The sequence below is a fragment of the Mustela erminea genome, chromosome 4 (genome assembly GCF_009829155.1).
Source record: "Mustela erminea isolate mMusErm1 chromosome 4, mMusErm1.Pri, whole genome shotgun sequence".
NCBI classification, from domain to species: domain Eukaryota; kingdom Metazoa; phylum Chordata; class Mammalia; order Carnivora; family Mustelidae; genus Mustela; species Mustela erminea.
Genome location: NC_045617.1, coordinates 22,717,267 through 22,733,254, shown reverse-complemented (window position 1 = coordinate 22,733,254; position 15,988 = coordinate 22,717,267). Strand labels below are relative to the sequence as shown.

The window sequence follows — 15,988 nt, the reverse complement described above, 5'->3', positions numbered from 1 at the left end:
CCTACAGCTGGTGGCCCTGAAAGCCTAATAATTTAACATCTAGGCTTTATGGAATAAAATTGCCAACACCTTCTCTACAGTGTGGAGCAGGCACAAAACACTTGTGCCCTCAGAAAAGGAGCTAAAGAAAAACAAGGGGGAACAATTTTCCTTAAATTCATTAAATACAGCTTGAGCCATGAACTTTATAGAGCCCATCAACCCAGCTAACAGCCCACAATTTCTGCTTATTTTGATGATCCATGTATCATTTTCACAGACTTACTGCTTATTCTCTTCCTCTTGATGTAAACCTCACCTGTTCCACAAATTACTCTGAAACTGAGCAAAGGAAACCTCACTTTAAATGGCGTCGGGAGGCCAGAAGGGGGAGCTCTCATGCCTTACTACCACCCCTCCTCGATTGCAGACCCGAGTAGGTCTGGAGACAAACCTTGCATTCCCAACAGGAGTAAGTCTATTTTACTCCTCCAGCAGAGGGAAGAGAAAAATGTCTCCTAGTTCCGCACCAAGCGCGGCCAATAAGATAATCAGCCAGTGAGAAACTGTCACCACCCTGAACTCTCTCACTTTCTGTCAATGGAGTTTTCTTCAGAGCAGCCCTTCGCAGCTTCCTCCTCTTCTCCATAAGGTTCCTGTCCTTTGATCTCCCAGATTGCCTTGGTTTGCCATAGCTTCTATGTCCCAAATTGCAACTCTTGTGCTATTATCAAATGTACCCATTTTGCTAGTAAAATAACTGGCTGTTTTAAGGTCGACCATTACTATTTCTGTGCTTGATATAATTACAAACTTTTCTTTAACTTTGTGGACTTAGAGCCAGCAAGAAGGCAGGAGTTGCTTAAGATTTCTTCTGTTTGAGAACATTTTGTATGAGGTATCCAGCTAGATACTTTGGGATACACAAACATGCACAGGGCATGGTCCCAGAGTCTGGTGGGGTTTTGAAGGAGAGAATTTGGGGACAATCTTAACAGTAGCATTCCCGGAGCAAACCCCAAAGATGTGCCGAGTTCTATGTTTCTCTTGCATTTGGGTAGTATGTGTGCTGCACCACTGCGGACCTGGCCAAGTTCTTCCAGTCGCTTAAAGTGTTTTTCCTTTTATATCGTTCCGTGTGTTTACAAAGAAATATCTGGATTCTCCAAAGCACTCGTGCGTCATTTCTTGCGAAATCCCTTAAGCACCTAATTCGAATGCAGTAAATGCTAGAGAAAATTTAAAGGACGGGGTCCCAAATCACTTCCCAAATGAAGTTTCCAAAAATCGCTTGGGGAGGGAGTTCGTAACAAAACAAAAAACAAACAAAAATCAGTGGTTGGTTATACCGTATCACTTCCTCCTAAACATTTTTTCATGAATTTAAAAAAATGTATAACGCAAATAAAAACTGATGTGGAAATAAAATATGTGGATAACCGGGGCGGGGGGGGGGGATTACCCTCCCTCACCCAGCAAGGTTCTGAACCTTCCTTCACTCCGATCCCCCTTTAAAGGTAGCCCTTCTCGAAGTGGAACGTCCACCGGACCCGTCCCTGCCCCCTGGGACTCAACGGACTGAGCCAGGCCGGCCGGGACACATCCCCACTACCTCCCGGAACACCGACCCCCGTCACCAGGAGGCGCGAGACCGGCAGACCGGAAGGGCCGCCCACACGGGCGGTTTTCTCGCGGTTACCTCAGCAGCGCTCTTCGCCACCTGAAAGCTGGAGCTTTTGAAGAGCCCCACCACCTTCACCCGCAGCGGCTGCTCGGGCGGCGACCGCGAGCGGCACGGGGCCGACTTGGGCCGGCACTGCTTCGGGCTGGCCATGGCGGCGCTGGGGGACGGCTCCGAGCACAAACACTGCGCGTCGCCGGGCAACCGCGCGGCTCCGCCCCCGTCCCCAGCTGGGAGGAAGGACGCGAGGGGGCCGGCGGCGACGGCCCTGTCGTCTCTCAACTTTGCTCCTGTTGTTGGTGAGCCGGGCGAGGGGCGGGAGAGGGCGCGCGGGCGGCCGGGTCGGGGCCGGAGCTTCTGCGAAAAGGAACGGGGAGCTCCCCGGGGGCCCCGCGTGCGTCGGCCCGGCCGGCCGAACCCCGCTCTGGTCTTCCCCCTACAGGGACGTCGCGCGCGGCCCTCGCCCGCCGGCAGCGCCTGATTTCGCGGTAGATCGCCTTTCGGGGTTGGCGTGCAGCCCGTTGCGCGGGGGCCGCGGGGAGCGGGCCGGCTGCCCGCGGAGTCGGACCCCGGCCCAGGGCCTGAGCGGCGCGCGCTGGGAGGCCGGGGCCTTCCGGGGCGCGCGGGGGCGGGGCCGACCACCTGTGCGCACCGCCCCGGGAGGCGGTGCCGCCCGCCCGCCCCGGTTCCCGCCGCGGCCGTCGCCGGGGAGGCCGTGCCGTCCCGCGCCCGCGGAGCGCGCTCGCCATGAAGCCCAACTTCACTCTGCGACTGAGGATCTTTAACCTCAACTGCTGGTGAGAGCGCCGGCGGGGTGGGTCCGGGGCCGCAGCCGCGTTCGCCCCCTCAGCCGGAGGACGGCGGCCTCGCTCCCATCCGGGCCCCGGCTCTACCCTGTCCTCCAGCGTCCGGGGGCGGGGGGCGCCCGCACCTCCCGGCCCGCTGCGGCCCCAGCTCCCGCGCGCCCGCAGCCATCGCCTTCCCGGGCCCTTGTCGTCCTCAGGGGCATTCCCTACCTGAGCAAGCGCCGGGCCGAGCGCATGAAGCGCCTGGGAGACTTTCTCAACAGGGAGAGCTTCGACCTAGCCCTCCTGGAAGAGGTGGGCAGTGTGGAGCTGGTGTGCACCCCTGACTGGGACGGGCTAGGGGGCGGCTGGGGACGCTTGAAGGGACTTCTCCCGGGGGCTTCACCTCTTCCCTCAGGTGTGGAGTGAGCAGGACTTCCAGCACCTGAGACAGAAGCTGTTGCCCACCTACCCGGCTGCCCACTACTTCAGGAGGTGAGACGCCCACCCGGTCTGGAAGCCTGTTCTCAGATCGGGAAGCTCTCGGTCCCACCCGCCCTTCCCTATCCTACCTGCACCCTCCCTCTGTCCTCTGGGTGTGGGTGCAGGAGTCGGTGGAACCGGGAAGAGTCACGCGCTCCAACCCATCCCAGCCTTATCAGGACACACTGTATCATCCCACGTAGGCTGTTGCCTGGAGCTTTGCTCTGGTGCTGATCTCAGCAGCAAACGCAGAAGAAAAGTAGCTGATAGAAGCTGGGAGAAGAGGGAAGGGAACAGGCCTGGGTCTTTCTCTTTCTGCTTCTCTGGGCTATTAATCAGGACTTGGTTTGCAGTGGTATCATTGGCAGTGGCCTCTGCGTCTTCTCCAAACATCCTATCCAGGAATTCACCCAGCATGTCTACACCCTCAACGGGTACCCCTACATGGTAAGCCTTATCTCAGATCTCTTCCACCTGCATCCCACCCCCACCCCAGTAACACATGGTAAAGGAGGACGACTTCCCTGGGTCACAGGGGATGGGCCAAAGGAAGATAGCTGTGCCCTGAGTTCCTGCTCCCTCTTGCCTGTAGATACATCATGGAGACTGGTTCTGCGGGAAGGCTGTGGGGCTCCTGGTGCTCCATCTAAGTGGACTGGTGCTCAATGTCTACGTGACCCATGTGAGTGAAGCTGGCAGGGCTGGGACTGGCGTCCTGGTCCTGGGAGGGAGAGATGGGACTCCTCTAGTTGGGCTGCCTGAGGCTGAGGCTGGTGGGCGGGATCTTCGGAGGTTAGGGGGCAAGGTTTTCCCATTTTTTAACCAAGTATCATGCCAAGAGACAGACACACGCGTGATTTAGACCCTCGGTAGGGACTGTCAGCCTCATGTGCTATAAGCTCACCTGTCTCACTCAGCTCCATGCCGAGTACAATCGACAGAAGGACATCTACCTAACACACCGTGTGGCCCAAGCTTGGGAACTGGCCCAGTTCATCCAGTGTGTGAGCCTGGGCTGGACAGGGGAAGTGGGGTGGGACCAGGGGTTGAGGGGTGGCCAGGGCCCCACTTATGGGAGGGCAGAGCTGGTCAGGGAAGAACGCCTGCCTCACCGACCTGGTTCCCCCAGCCACACATCCAAGAAGGCTGATGTGGTTCTGCTGTGTGGGGACCTCAACTTGCACCCGAAGGACCTGGGCTGCCGCCTGCTGAAGGAGTGGACGGGGCTGCATGATGCCTACCTGGAGACCCGGGACTTCAAGGTGAGGACCTGGCACCTGATTATTTCCATGCCTACTCCCCCAGCGTCTCTCATCTTTCTCCCCCACATCTAGTGTGAACCACTTGTTCCTCTAGGGCTCTGAGGAAGGCTGTACCATGGTACCTGAGAACTGCTACGTCAACCAGCGGGAGCTAGAGCCATTTCCGTTTGGCATCCGCATTGACTATGTACTGTATAAGGTCAGTCTTCGTGTGTCTTCACCCACCGCGTCTCTGTCGTTCACCAGCTTTTGCTTGCTCATCTTCTGTCCAGCTAGTCTAGATCTTAGATCACTGACGCCTGCAGAATGGGGAGAGGCCCTCAAAGATGTTTCTGGCCCTGACTTTCCTAGGCAGTTTCTGGCTTCTACATCTCCTGTAAGACTCTTAGAACCACTACAGGCCATGATCCTCACAGTGGCAGCCCCCTCTCTGATCACGAGGCCCTGATGGCTACTCTGTGTGTGAGACACAGCCCCCCCCAGCACACCCCCAGCCCTACTCATGGTAAGTCACCCCACCCTTTCCCTGGGTCCCTTCCCACCACAAGGCAGCCCCTCCACGCTGACCTTCTCTCTCCTGCCCCACTGCCCTGCCTTATTCTAGGACCAGAAGGATCACAGTTGATCAGTGTTTTAAAGGAGGCCTGGAGGGAGCTGGACCTGGGCGTGGCTCAAGCCCGCTGGTGGGCCACCTTCGCCAGCTATGTGATTGGTCTGGGGCTGCTTCTCCTGGCCTTCCTGTGTGCCTTGGCAGCTGGAGGAGGCGTCAGGGAAGTTGCCATACTTCTCTGGACTCCCAGTGTAGGACTGCTGCTAGGGGCGGGGGCAGTCTACCTCTTCCACATGCAGGAGGCCAAGGGTTTATCTGGGGCTCGGGCTGAGCTCCAGCATGTGCTGGGAAGGGCAAGGGAGGCCCAGGATTCAGGCCCAGAGTCTCGGCCAGCCCTGCTCCTAGGGCAGCAGGAGGGGGATGGAACTGAGGAACAATAAAGCTTGACACTTTCGTGGCTCCGGCTTTTCCTTGTAGAGACAGCAACTGGGGCCACTGGTCATTGCGACTGTCATAATATAGATGGTCAGGCCTCCTACATGTCTACTCTCCCTGCACACCGTACCTCCCACCTGTAGGCAGCCTAAGCCCTGTCTGGCAGAAACATTTTTATTGTAAACAGTGAGTCCCCATCCCAGGCAGCCCAGATGAGCAGGGTGCCACAGTCCTGGGGTTGAGGTGGTCTTCCGTGTAGGGAAGAGGGCAGGCAGCCCGCCCTTTTAGCCCTGGGCCCCCGGCCTTGAGGCCAGCTCACTGAGCCTACGTTCCTCCTGGAAGCGGACAATTTCATCTCGCCTCTCCACCACATCCAGCAGCTTCTTCAGGAGCTGTTCCTCAGCCTGACGATCAGCAGGGGTCTTTAGAGCTTCTGAAGAAGAGCACAAAGCTTAGAGAACAGGGAATTGGGCGGGGAGGCAGGAAAGGCACAGCTTAATCCCCACCTATGTGACTTTCACAACTTGGGCTTTGTTTCCCATCTGTAAAATTGGGTCTGTCCACATGAGCGGTTTGCTCGCACTGGTAGCAGCAGCACCGTTTTTAGTCCAGGTCGAGTGATTGATTGATACGGTATATATTGTATACATACGATATATGTTATTTGTACACCAAACATGGGGCTTGAACTCACGACCTTGAGATCAAGAATCACATGCTCGTCCAGCTGAGTCAGCCAGGTGCCCCTGCGGCAGCACCGTTTTTACAATAAGTAATCTTAAGCTAAAAGTCCAGCTGTGCAGCCCCAGCTGAACTGAAGGCAGAGGAGGGGCTTGGCGCCCCCTTCCCTGGCTTCCTCCTGAAATGCCTGAGAGGCACTCAGACTAGAGGACCATGTGCCTTGGTCAGTATCTGAGGTCGTGAGGCTGTGTGAACGCCAGCCTCTCCCCCGGTCCCACCTACCTTCCAGGTTCATGTAGCCTCGGAGCTCCTGGTCCACCTCACACTGCTGCTCCTCTAGGCTCAGCAGTTTCACCCTGTGGAGGGCAGGGATCGAAGAGGCATAGCTGTCCAGGGTGCCCAAGGACCCGGCTGGGGCCCGGCTCCCGTGCCAGCTGTCCCCACCTCCTGCGCCTTACGTGAGCATGAGCTCGGCCTCCTCCGCCAGCAGGCTGTTCTTCTTCTGAACGAGCTGCAGCAGCTGTTCCAGCCATTGTGCCTTTTCCTGTTCTGGGGATGCTGTCGGGAACGAAGAATGGGGGCGGGGGGGGGGGGTCAGAAGGTCTCAGAAGCATGAGGAGTAGAGCCCGCGGGGCCACAGTCTGGTGGCCGGAGGGAGTGCTGGGGGCGGAGGGATGTCCTAGCTTGTGCCCCCCGCCCCCCCATCTTTACTCACTGCTCTGGCTTCTCAAAGCCTGCTCCACCTTCGTGCCCTCGGCCTCCAGCTCTCCCACAGCAGTCTCAATCTCATGTAGTCGCCGCTGGACAGCCTGAGCGGGATAAGACAGGAGGCCCAGGAGTCTTTGGATGGCTCCAGTGCAGAGCTTCAGAGAAACTCTGACCCCCGTCGGAACGGCAAACCCCTGACCTCACCTGGGCCTTGCAGAACCGCTTCATCTCCTCCTCCCTGGCATGGCGCAGCAGAGTCCGACGCCATGTTGGGTACTTGCTCATGGTGCCTGAGTTCTTGGCAAAGGTCAGCAGAGCCTATGGCAGGGTCGGGCCAGTCAGAGGTAGGACCTGCCCGCCTCCCGGCCCCCTTGTTGGGTAGGGGCTGGGAAAGCTGGAAGAAGACAGAACTTCCTGGGCTGGAGATAAGGTAAGTTCCAGTAGAACAGACAAAGGCTTAGAGATTCTGAGAGACTGGCTCAGAGGGAGCATTCTATAGTTTTTCCTGGCGGTGGGGCATGTTTAGAGGACGTGCTGTCTTTGGTGGGATAGGTGGCCAGGTTCCTCCTCACCTCTTGCGTGTCTGAGTCCAAAGCCATGGTTTCCTCTGCCTCTTCCTCCTCCTCCTCCTCTTCACTGGAGGGAGGACTCTGTTCCTGCTCCTTCATGGCCACAACAACTGAACAGGGGAGTAGACATGGCCTGGGCCCCATGGCCTCCCTTCCCATTCCCTAGCATTCCCCTTTCAGAAATCCCAGGACCAGCGACCCTGGGTGAGTGCATCTGGGCAAAGCAGTACCTTGAGCGCTCTGGACTGGTATTCCCCAACCTACAAAGCTGCCCTCCAGGGCCTGGCGGGCCAAGGCCGAGCAGCTGCGGGGAGGCTTGGGGGGAGGTTCCAGTTCTGGGTCAGGGGTAAGCTTAAGGGAGGACAGCCGCTGGCGTTCTGGGCTGGAGAGGCGGATCAGGCGACGGGTAGGCTGGCTGGGGTTTGGGACAGGACTGGTCCCCTCCTGGGGGATGACAGAAGTTGAGGGCCCTGATGGCATGCTATTTTCATCCGGTGTGGGGAGGTCCTAGAAAACCACCATGTAGTTCGGTCAGTGACCTGCCCATTGTGCGGCCAAGGCCACTCCTTTAGACAAATGTGGACCCTGGTATTCGTTCACTGATGCCCTTCAGCAAACGGTGTTAGGCAGTGTTTGAGACACTTGAGATACATCAGTAATAAAAATCTCTGCCTTCATGCAGCTTTCCTTCTAAAGGAGAACATTCAGTTACCCCCAGTGAAGTCTGCTAGGCTTGGAGAGACCCCTTTACTCTTTCCCACACCCCCAACACACGGTTTCATAGTTTTTACCTGACTCTTGGGGCCTGGGTCAGGGCCATCCTTGTGGCCTGGCTGGGGCAGGTGCTGGAAGCAGTAGAAATATCCTGGAAAGGGTAGAGGAGGGAAGCAGATATATGATGTCAGCAGCCCCATACCCAGATAACTCTGTTGATCAGTGAGGGCAGGGCTGACGGGACTTGATTTGCAGGTGAATTTCTGCTGGCCTGGTTCCTTAGAACCCCACATTGGGGGATATGGAGGGAACAGAGAAGACTTTGAACTCAGGGGAGAAAAATGCTATTTTGGGCCTGTTGCCACCATCCAGGATCCCAGTTTCTCTCCAGTTTCAAGTTCCATGCCCCCAGACAGGGCCAGGCCTGCTTACCATCTCCTGGGTGCTGCCCGTAGTCACCCGGCCGCAGTGTGGCCTCACAGGTGCGGCAGCGGAAGCAGTTCCGATGAAAGAAGCGGCCGTCAGCACAGAGGCGTTCCAGGATATAGAGCTGTTCCCCACAGAGGGCACATAGGTCCCCGGCACCGGCCTGCATCGACCCCCAGACCACAGGGTCACCTGGGGTCAAGGCCAGCTGCAGAGTTCTTCCCTATCCTTGAAACACCCCTTTTTGCCTTTCCCAGGCCTCTGCAGACAGGGCCCCCTTTCTCACCTCCTGGGGTTGGGATGGGGGTGTCGGGGGTACACCAGACTCTGGGGCAGGTGGCTCCTCAGTACTTGGGCTCTTAGCTTCTACCTAAGGATGTAAGTGTTCAGGGAGGGAGGTGGAGGGGTAGGAGAGTGGCTGTTTGCAGAGACTAGAAAGATGTGAAAGAGAAGTGAGCCAGGAAGGGAACCTGGTAGGAGGGTTAGAGAATGCAGGAGAGAACACCCAGGAGAGAGCAGGGGACTGCATCCCTACATGCATTTACCTCCAGGCGCGGCTTCTTGCCACCAGTATCCTCCCCATTTTCCTGCAACAAGATCTATACTCAGCATGGCGCTCTGAGCTGCAGCCCTGCCGCCACCATGAATGTCCTCCCCATCATCCCAGGCACCCCCACTGCTCAGCTCCGACCATGCCCAGACACGCACCTGGGCCCGGGTCCGTTGCAGGGTCCTCTGCAGTTTGCCCAGGAACAGCACAGCACTGGAGCTCCCCGGAAAGCCTTGGCTGGCAGGGCCTGCAGAGAACGGGGGTGTCCAGGTGGATGGGGTGTCAGTGCTGTGCCTCCAGACAGCTACGGTCCAGCCCAGGACCCCGCTCCCAGCTGTCCCTCAGAGGGCACCTCACCCTCCCATCCCCCCGCCTCCCCCCTCCCCTGCTCCTACCCTCTAGGCCACCTGGGTTGTGGGGCACGTTCTTGAAGGTGCTGTGGAAGTGGCTGAGGTATGCGATGAGGCCCAGTGGGTCACTCCCTGCCACCACTGCCTTTGCAGACACCACAGGCGTGATGCCCAGCTCGTGCTCCGCCATCTTTAGCGCCCAAGCAGTCGCTTCCAGGGCCCCCAGCCCTTGCAGCTCTGAGGGGTCCCTGTGCGACGTTGGGGAGAACAGTCCATGGGAGACCAGCACCGGGCCCAGCAAAGGGGGCGAGGATGAGGAATGAGCAGCAGGCAGGGGCTGGTGGGGCACGAAAGGAGGCTAGGGCACAAGGGGTTTATTCTCTGCTCTAGACTCCCACAAAACTCGGGGGCGTGCGGCGTGCAGTGACTTGGACAGGTCGACCGCCAGCAAGTGGTGCACTGGCCCTCAACGGGGGGCGGGGGGCTACTCCTACACAGTGCTCTGCCCCCCAGTCCACGCTGCCGCAGAGGCATGAGAGGTATGGTCTGCCAGGGAGCGCCGAGCCTGAATTGGACTCACAGCAGGCCAGGCCGCAGCCGGTGCACCAGGGCGCACAGAGCCCGCCCGTCAGCCCAGGAGGAGGACAGGTCAGTGACGTGGACACCTGGGTACCCAGCCGTCTGCTCCTGGCACCAGCGTAGCAATTCCTCCTGGGTGCCTGCCGACCCTGAGAGAGGACGCTGTGCTGTGCCCCAGGGCCCTGGCTCAAAGGGAGCCTGGTCTCTGGGCACAGAGGTCAGTCTGGGAGGGGCAGGCAGGGCCCATCCTTTCTGGGGGTGCCAACTAAGCCACTACTGAGTGACACTGCCTTCATCCCAGCTGTCTCTTTCTGGAATAAAGTGGAGGAGCCAATCAAGTGGAATCCCCGCTAACCACAGAGAGAGCAGGAGGCCATGAACTGAGGGACACAGGAGGCCCGGAGCCTCAAAGGGAGGGCAGGTCTGCAATGCTGGGAGGGCTCAGCGGGCTGCTGGCTGCCGCCAGAGGGGCCATAGGGCTTGGTATCATACTGACTTATGGGCGCGCAGACGGGCCCCTGCTCTGTGCGCTGCTGCCCCCGTGCCCTTGGGGAGGCCTCGGACTTCCCCACTGTCCTCCCTTGGCCTGAGGCTGCCACCGGGCTGATGGCTGGGGCTGGCACCACACTGGGTGGCAAATATTTTAGAAAACCCGCCCGCCCCACTGCCCCACCCTTAGCCAAGGAAGGCTTGCTCACCTGCGGCCAGCTTTCCTGTATCTGTCTTGTCACTGTTCCTCCTCACGGGCTCCTTGGCCACCACGTCATACAGGTCTCGTACCTAAGGCAGCCCCCTTCAGGTCTCCAGACAGGCTGACCACCCGCCTCAGCCCATGGGTAGGGGCCTGCCATGGAGGAGTCTGGTGGGTGCCAGGGGGTCTGACCTGATTGGGAGTCACAGCCCGGAGGTTCAGGGTGGGGTAGCGGGTGGCTGGGTCCAGTGCATACTGGGCCACATTGCGGTGCATGTTTTCCGGGGAGGTCTGTGAGAGGAGCTGGTACAGGCTCTCCCTGAGGGAGGAAGTGCGAGGGAGGGCAGGGGCACGGGTGGGAGGGCACCCATCAGCACCCACCCCTTGAGAACCGCCAGGCCTTTCTTTCTTCTCTCACCCTGCCCCGTCTATTCACCCAGCATCCCACCCTCTTCCAGATCCTTGTCCTACTTCTAGCCCTGCCCTCCCCACCCCCCAACTCGGGCCTCACCGCTCTGCCAACACTTCCAGGGGCCCAGCACCCTCTGCCCACCGCTTCACCATCCAGGCGGCATCAAAGGCTGCCAAGAAGCCCCGAGCCACCCCTGTGCCCAGGGGCCAGAAGGGCTGTAGGATCAAAAAGATAGGAAACAGTTCAGTGAGAGTCCAACAGGAGCGCCCAAGCCCTACTGCCCCCCAAAATCACAGCTGATGGGGTCTGACACCACACCAAGCAGCCCTCAGCTCCCCACAACCAGCAAACCTTTTTACCCCCTCCTTTACCAGGAGGCAACCTTCCTCCCCGCAACTATGGAACCCCTGCACCTCTTTACAAAGAGTTCCCGTTTCTGGAAGCCCCAGGAAGCTCATCCTCTCCCCCCCAGAGAGCCTAGCCCCCTTACCTCCACCAGGCAGTCCCCCACCAACCCCAGCAGCAGGCGGGCACCGTGCTTCTCCTGCACCCGAGCAGCGCTCTCTGCCCGCATCATGCTTGTGAAGTCAAAGACGGAAATGTCAGGCCGCCCGTGGGCATCCCGGGCAAACTCCAGCTTCCCAAGCTTCCCATGGGTGGCGAAGTCAGCCGCAGCCCGGACAAAGCTCTGCAGAGCCTCAGGCACCACGTTGGCACTGCCCAACAGCCGGTCGATCTCCGGCCAGTCCTACAGGCCGACAGAGCAGAACCCACAGGGTCAGCCTCGCTGGACTAGAATTTGAACACCTGCCTCCCATCCTCCAGCCCCTTCCTCAGCATGGCCCCTGGCCCCACCCTGCCCCCAAGGCCTAGGACCATGCTGTTAACGGTGCACTTTCTCTGGACAAGTCCTGAACTACTCAGCCTCAGTTTCCCCATCATTTAGAGATGATATACCTAACTTCTCAAGGTATTCATGAGAATTTAGGTGAGAATATGTACATAATGTTCTCAACACAGTACCTAGCACATAGCAGGTCTTCACCTAGTTCATTCAGCAAATATTTACTGGGAGCTGACTACACTCAGGTACCATTCCTGGTCCTGGGAATCGTCAGCAAGCAAAAAGGACGAAGCCCTTGCAGAGCTTACATATGTAGCTCTGTGGCTGGTACCATTTAGCCTAGAATATGATTCAGGTTGCCATGTAGACCCCAGGGGAGAAGAGCTTGTTGAGATGGAGAAAATGTCAGAGCAAAGACAGAAGAGGATACGCTCCTTTCGCACCAGGGTGAGACACTGTGTCCAGAGCTGGCCTCTACCCCCCGAGGCCCAGGCCCACCTGACGCAGCACCCCCAGACGCAGCAGGCACTGCTTCTTGGCTGTCATCACAAAGTAGTGGGTGTCATCCTTGTAGTACACGATGTTCTCCAGATCGATGCCTGGGGAGGGCAACACCAGGGGAGGTGGGTCTCCTCCGCATTCCCTGTCATACCTCCAAACACCCAGCCATGCCTGACCTCTGTGATCGGGGATCACAGCTTAGACTGCGGTGGGTGCCCCCCCCCCCACAGGGGCCCAGGAGCTCTGGTGGCAGGATGGGCCCTCTGTCTCAGGCCCAGGGCAGGAGGGGGAGGAACCAGCCTACAGCCAGAGGGAGGGGAGATCCTGGAGAGGGGGTCCTGACCTGTGGCTTTGAGCAGACTCTGGAAGAAGCTCTGGTTGTAGATCCTGGCCACCCCGCTGATCTCAGGCACCTGCGTCTCTTCCACTGTGCGTCCATTCATGAAGTTGACCGTGATGCCAATGGCTAGTTTGCCACGCATTTCTCGCACTGTGAAGCCTAGAAGTGGGGGCAAGTGAGGGTAGTAGGTATCAGCAAGAGAATGAGGGGTATGATATAGCCTAGAAAGGCACAGGAGGAGGCAAAGATGGCTTCTTTGAAAGAAGGGATCACTCACCTTCAGGGACGAATTTACCTCCAGCAGCGGAGATGAGAACATCAAATTCATAGTTGGCCAGTTGGGCTGGGGGGTTGGGCTGGAGCTGGGCACGCCAGCCAATCCCTGGGGCAGAAAGTGTGAGAGGCACAAAGGTGTGGAAGTCTGAAGGAATCTCTCCATTCCCAGGACAAGCCAGGGAAACAAACGCATAAAGCCCTTTGCAGTTGACAGTTTAGCAAGCAATGACACACAGTCTATCAACTTACGCCTTCACGGCAGTTGTGGAAAGTAGGTAAGGAAGGACATATTTTACAGATGCTCACAATGAGGCTCAGTGTGGTTTGCACAAGGCCACACGATTGCAAAGGGCTTGGTTGACTCCGAATCCCACAGAGTCCCTTTTTCTTCCCTTTTTTCCTCCACAAGCCAAATATCCTTAGCAGATGGGGCTCTCAGAAGCAGAAAAGTACTTACCCTTTTTGGGAGGGGGCTGGAGGCCAGTGAAAGTGACGCCCCAGTGAATTTCCACCCCGAGCAGTAATACCACTTTCAACAAAAGCAACTGAAGCTGCCGGATGCCTGGAAGGGAGAGGACATTACAAAAAGGGACCCCAGGGCTGCATAGGGCCCCCAAGCACCCGTGTGCTCCCAGTCAGAGGTGGAAAAGGTCTTAGAGATCACTCAGTTCCACTGCCCATTTTACAGATAAGGAACCTGAGTCCGGCAGGTCCCCTGGCTAGAGTGGATCTCGTCCACTCTGCCCCTTGGAGGTCCCAGCAGCCCCCGACTGGCCTGTCTGGAGGCCCAGGCTCACCCGTCCTTCTAGGCTACCATGTGGTACTCACTGATGTGGTCCAGGGTGCCTGTGCAGAAGCGCCCGTAGAACTTCTTGGCGCCGAGGGCCCTAAGATCGTGAATGGTGAAGGGCCAGAGGTGCAGTACATTGTGGCGGGAGAACTTGGTGCGCTTCTCCACCAGCACCACACGGGCCCCCAGCAGGGCCAGCTCCACGGCGGCCCGCAGCCCACAAGGTCCGGCACCGACCACCAGACACTGCGAACACACACACGGCAGTATGGGCATGGCGTCCCGTCTCCCCATCTGACTCCCACCTAGCCGCCCAAGCCCTGTCCCAGGCAGCATGTGTTCACCTTGGTGTTGGGGCAGGCCCGGCCCTGCTGGTAGACAGGCTGGCCTGCTCGCTTGTCCAGCTTGGCCCACAGCGACTTGGCACTCCAGTAGTTGAGCTGGGCCTTGATCTTGTGGTACTGGGGCAGCCCCCCACCGGGCTCTACTCCCAGGGCCTCACATAGGCCCCGGAAGCTGCTCAGCACATCCTGGCACAGCTGGGCCTGCAGGAAGCTCTCAAAGTGGGCGTGCGCTGGGTTGGTGGAGGCGGGTTCAGCCATGGAGGCTGCGAGGCTCCCAGGCAGGGAGCAGCTGAGCAGAGGCAGGCAGCTGCTGGAGAGGAGCGAAGAGAAGGGGAAGAGGCTGGAGAAGGGAAGAAATGAAAAGGATGGGGAGGAGAAGAGAGCAGGCTGGTGTCCCCAGGGGCTCTGGGTCCACCCCCGAATGGCCCTGCTCCTCTCTCCCAGCCCACTCCCGATCTGCTCCAGAAAGAGCTGCTAGTCCTTCCACTCCAAGTGAAATCTGCCAAATTTGGAAGCGAACAATCGGCAGTCTTGGGCACAGCGGGCAGGAGGGAAGACGGGGAGTCTCCAGCTCAGCTTCCCTGTCCAGGGAGCTGGGAGCTCCCCTCCATCTCCGCCGCATTAGGAGCAGGAATTCTTAGCCTGCCTCGATGGGGCCCCTGAAGCTGGGCATGGGAGAGGATCTCAGAAGTGCATAGGACAGATGGCCCAGGAGGAGAGCTGTCCTTGAGGGGCAGACCCGGACAGACCCAATACCTGCCATCCCAGCTGCTGGGCACACATCCTGTCCCCTCTCCCCCCACGCCTCCCTGTGTGGGCACCCCTCGAGGACCCCGGCACCACGCTGGGCGTGGGGTGCGACTCATGCCGGGAGCAAAGCTGTCCTCCAGAGCACCCGTGATTGCCTCCTGAGGTAGAGGAGGAGCCAGGCTCCAACTCCCTAGGTTCCACTTCCCACCACCCAAACCACCTCAACAGACTGTCGGAGGATGTTGCGACTGACTGGCGTGACGGAGGGCTGGGTCTATTTCTGACTCACTGTGGTTAAAACACTTCCCCTGTGACTGGCGGCAGCTCCGGTGGGCCTGGGAGCGGTCGTGGGGGACGACAGCCGGGGTTAGCTGCTCCCAGCTTGCTCCCACTCGCAGCGACGCTCCGCCCCAGCCCCCGGGCGACCGGCCGCGCTCTCCCAGGAATGTCCCGAGACAAGGCCTCCCTTTGTCCCCCCTCTCCCTCGCTCGAGCCCCCACGCAACTTGAAGTGTGTCGAGGGGGGCCTCTCAGGGTGGGACTGGGAAAAATAAGAGGGTGTCCACGGGGTAACTCGGTGGCATCGCTGGGGCAGGTCCTTGGAGCTGACCCCCACGCGCACTCGGCCACCCCACCGGTCCCGGCTGGAGCCCGGCGGGCCTGGCCGGGGAAGGAGGAGACTAAAGTTACCCGCTGCGGGTCACTTGGATGCGGGCAGCCGAAACATCAGGAAGGACAAAGGTCTCTCTAGTGGGTTCGGGGGAATGGAAGGAGGAAAGCCTCCGCGAAGGGGTAAAGAGGGGCGACTCAGGCTGGAAAGGCCAGGACAAAGGATGTGCGAGTGGGGCGCAATGTGGAAGGATGGAGAGGAAGCTGGACCACTGGCACCGGAGTTGGGGTGGGGGGTTGGACGTCCACGCTCGGGACCGGAAAGTCTGGAGAGGGGCTAAGCAACCGAGGGGAGACGGGCCGGACCAGCCAGGCGGAGTTCCCGAGCCCCGCGGAGCGCGTTTCCCCGGAAGCGAGCCCCCGCCCCCAGCCCCGGCCCCCGCGGGCAGGGGCGCGCAGCCCGCGCAGCTCAGAGGACTTACCCGGCCTCGGGCGAGCGGGGAGGGGCCGCTTCCTTCCCCGCGGGCGTCTCAGGCTGGGCGGGTGGGGGAGGGCGGGGGCGGACGGAGGGGCGGCGGCGGAGACGCGGAGGGAAAGCGGCGGACGCCGGGCGGTGCGCCCGCTGCGCCGGGGTGGGGAGTTAAGGCCCGGCGCTGGGCCCGCGAGGCTTTATTCGCGCC

At 59.3% G+C, this 15,988-nt stretch overlaps 3 protein-coding genes and 1 long non-coding RNA gene across 10 annotated transcripts in view; 2 read left to right on the top strand and 2 right to left on the bottom strand.

Annotated features, from left to right (window-relative positions):
* Positions 1–1,679, top strand: part of LOC116588130 — a 40,233-nt gene extending 38,554 nt beyond the window's left edge. Inside the window, exon 4 of the long non-coding RNA XR_004284795.1 lies at positions 1,497–1,679. This is a non-coding gene — a long non-coding RNA (uncharacterized LOC116588130). The remainder of the gene's footprint in view (positions 1–1,496) is intronic.
* Positions 1–1,832, bottom strand: part of PPIL6 (peptidylprolyl isomerase like 6) — a 35,758-nt gene extending 33,926 nt beyond the window's left edge. For all 4 annotated transcript variants that reach the window (XR_004284789.1, XR_004284790.1, XM_032338856.1 and 1 more), the window contains exon 1: positions 1,679–1,832. Coding sequence is in view for 2 of the 4 variants with exons in the window: in XM_032338856.1 (XP_032194747.1) it covers positions 1,679–1,813 (135 nt within the window). In the remaining 2 variants the exon portion in view is untranslated. The remainder of the gene's footprint in view (positions 1–1,678) is intronic.
* A 503-nt stretch (positions 1,833–2,335) lies between these two features.
* Positions 2,336–5,197, top strand: SMPD2 (sphingomyelin phosphodiesterase 2). The gene is made up of 10 exons (XM_032338854.1): positions 2,336–2,457; positions 2,664–2,760; positions 2,864–2,940; positions 3,282–3,375; positions 3,521–3,610; positions 3,846–3,928; positions 4,058–4,190; positions 4,285–4,389; positions 4,542–4,695; positions 4,795–5,197. Exons 1-10 carry the CDS (start codon positions 2,408–2,410, stop codon positions 5,178–5,180), a joined length of 1,269 nt encoding a protein of 422 aa, XP_032194745.1. The 5' UTR covers positions 2,336–2,407; the 3' UTR covers positions 5,181–5,197.
* Positions 5,198–5,333: 136 nt separating this feature from the next.
* MICAL1 (microtubule associated monooxygenase, calponin and LIM domain containing 1) lies at positions 5,334–15,925 on the bottom strand. Of its 4 annotated transcripts, none has more exons than XM_032338842.1 (25): positions 15,791–15,925; positions 13,951–14,290; positions 13,645–13,852; positions 13,274–13,378; positions 12,818–12,922; positions 12,544–12,699; positions 12,198–12,298; positions 11,346–11,603; positions 10,955–11,070; positions 10,636–10,762; positions 10,451–10,532; positions 9,754–9,901; positions 9,219–9,421; positions 8,982–9,070; positions 8,819–8,860; positions 8,560–8,643; positions 8,280–8,436; positions 7,925–7,998; positions 7,364–7,640; positions 7,137–7,243; positions 6,769–6,882; positions 6,572–6,665; positions 6,315–6,414; positions 6,139–6,212; positions 5,334–5,608 (listed from the first exon to the last, which is right to left on the bottom strand). In XM_032338842.1, exons 2-25 carry the CDS (start codon positions 14,206–14,208, stop codon positions 5,460–5,462), a joined length of 3,228 nt encoding a protein of 1,075 aa, XP_032194733.1. In that variant the 5' UTR covers positions 14,209–14,290; positions 15,791–15,925; the 3' UTR covers positions 5,334–5,459. The 4 variants fall into 4 exon arrangements, with proteins under 4 accessions (XP_032194733.1, XP_032194735.1, XP_032194734.1 ...); XM_032338844.1 differs by having other exon boundaries at positions 13,951–14,260; XM_032338843.1 differs by lacking the exon at positions 15,791–15,925 and adding an exon at positions 14,990–15,699.
* Positions 15,926–15,988: the final 63 nt, after the last annotated feature.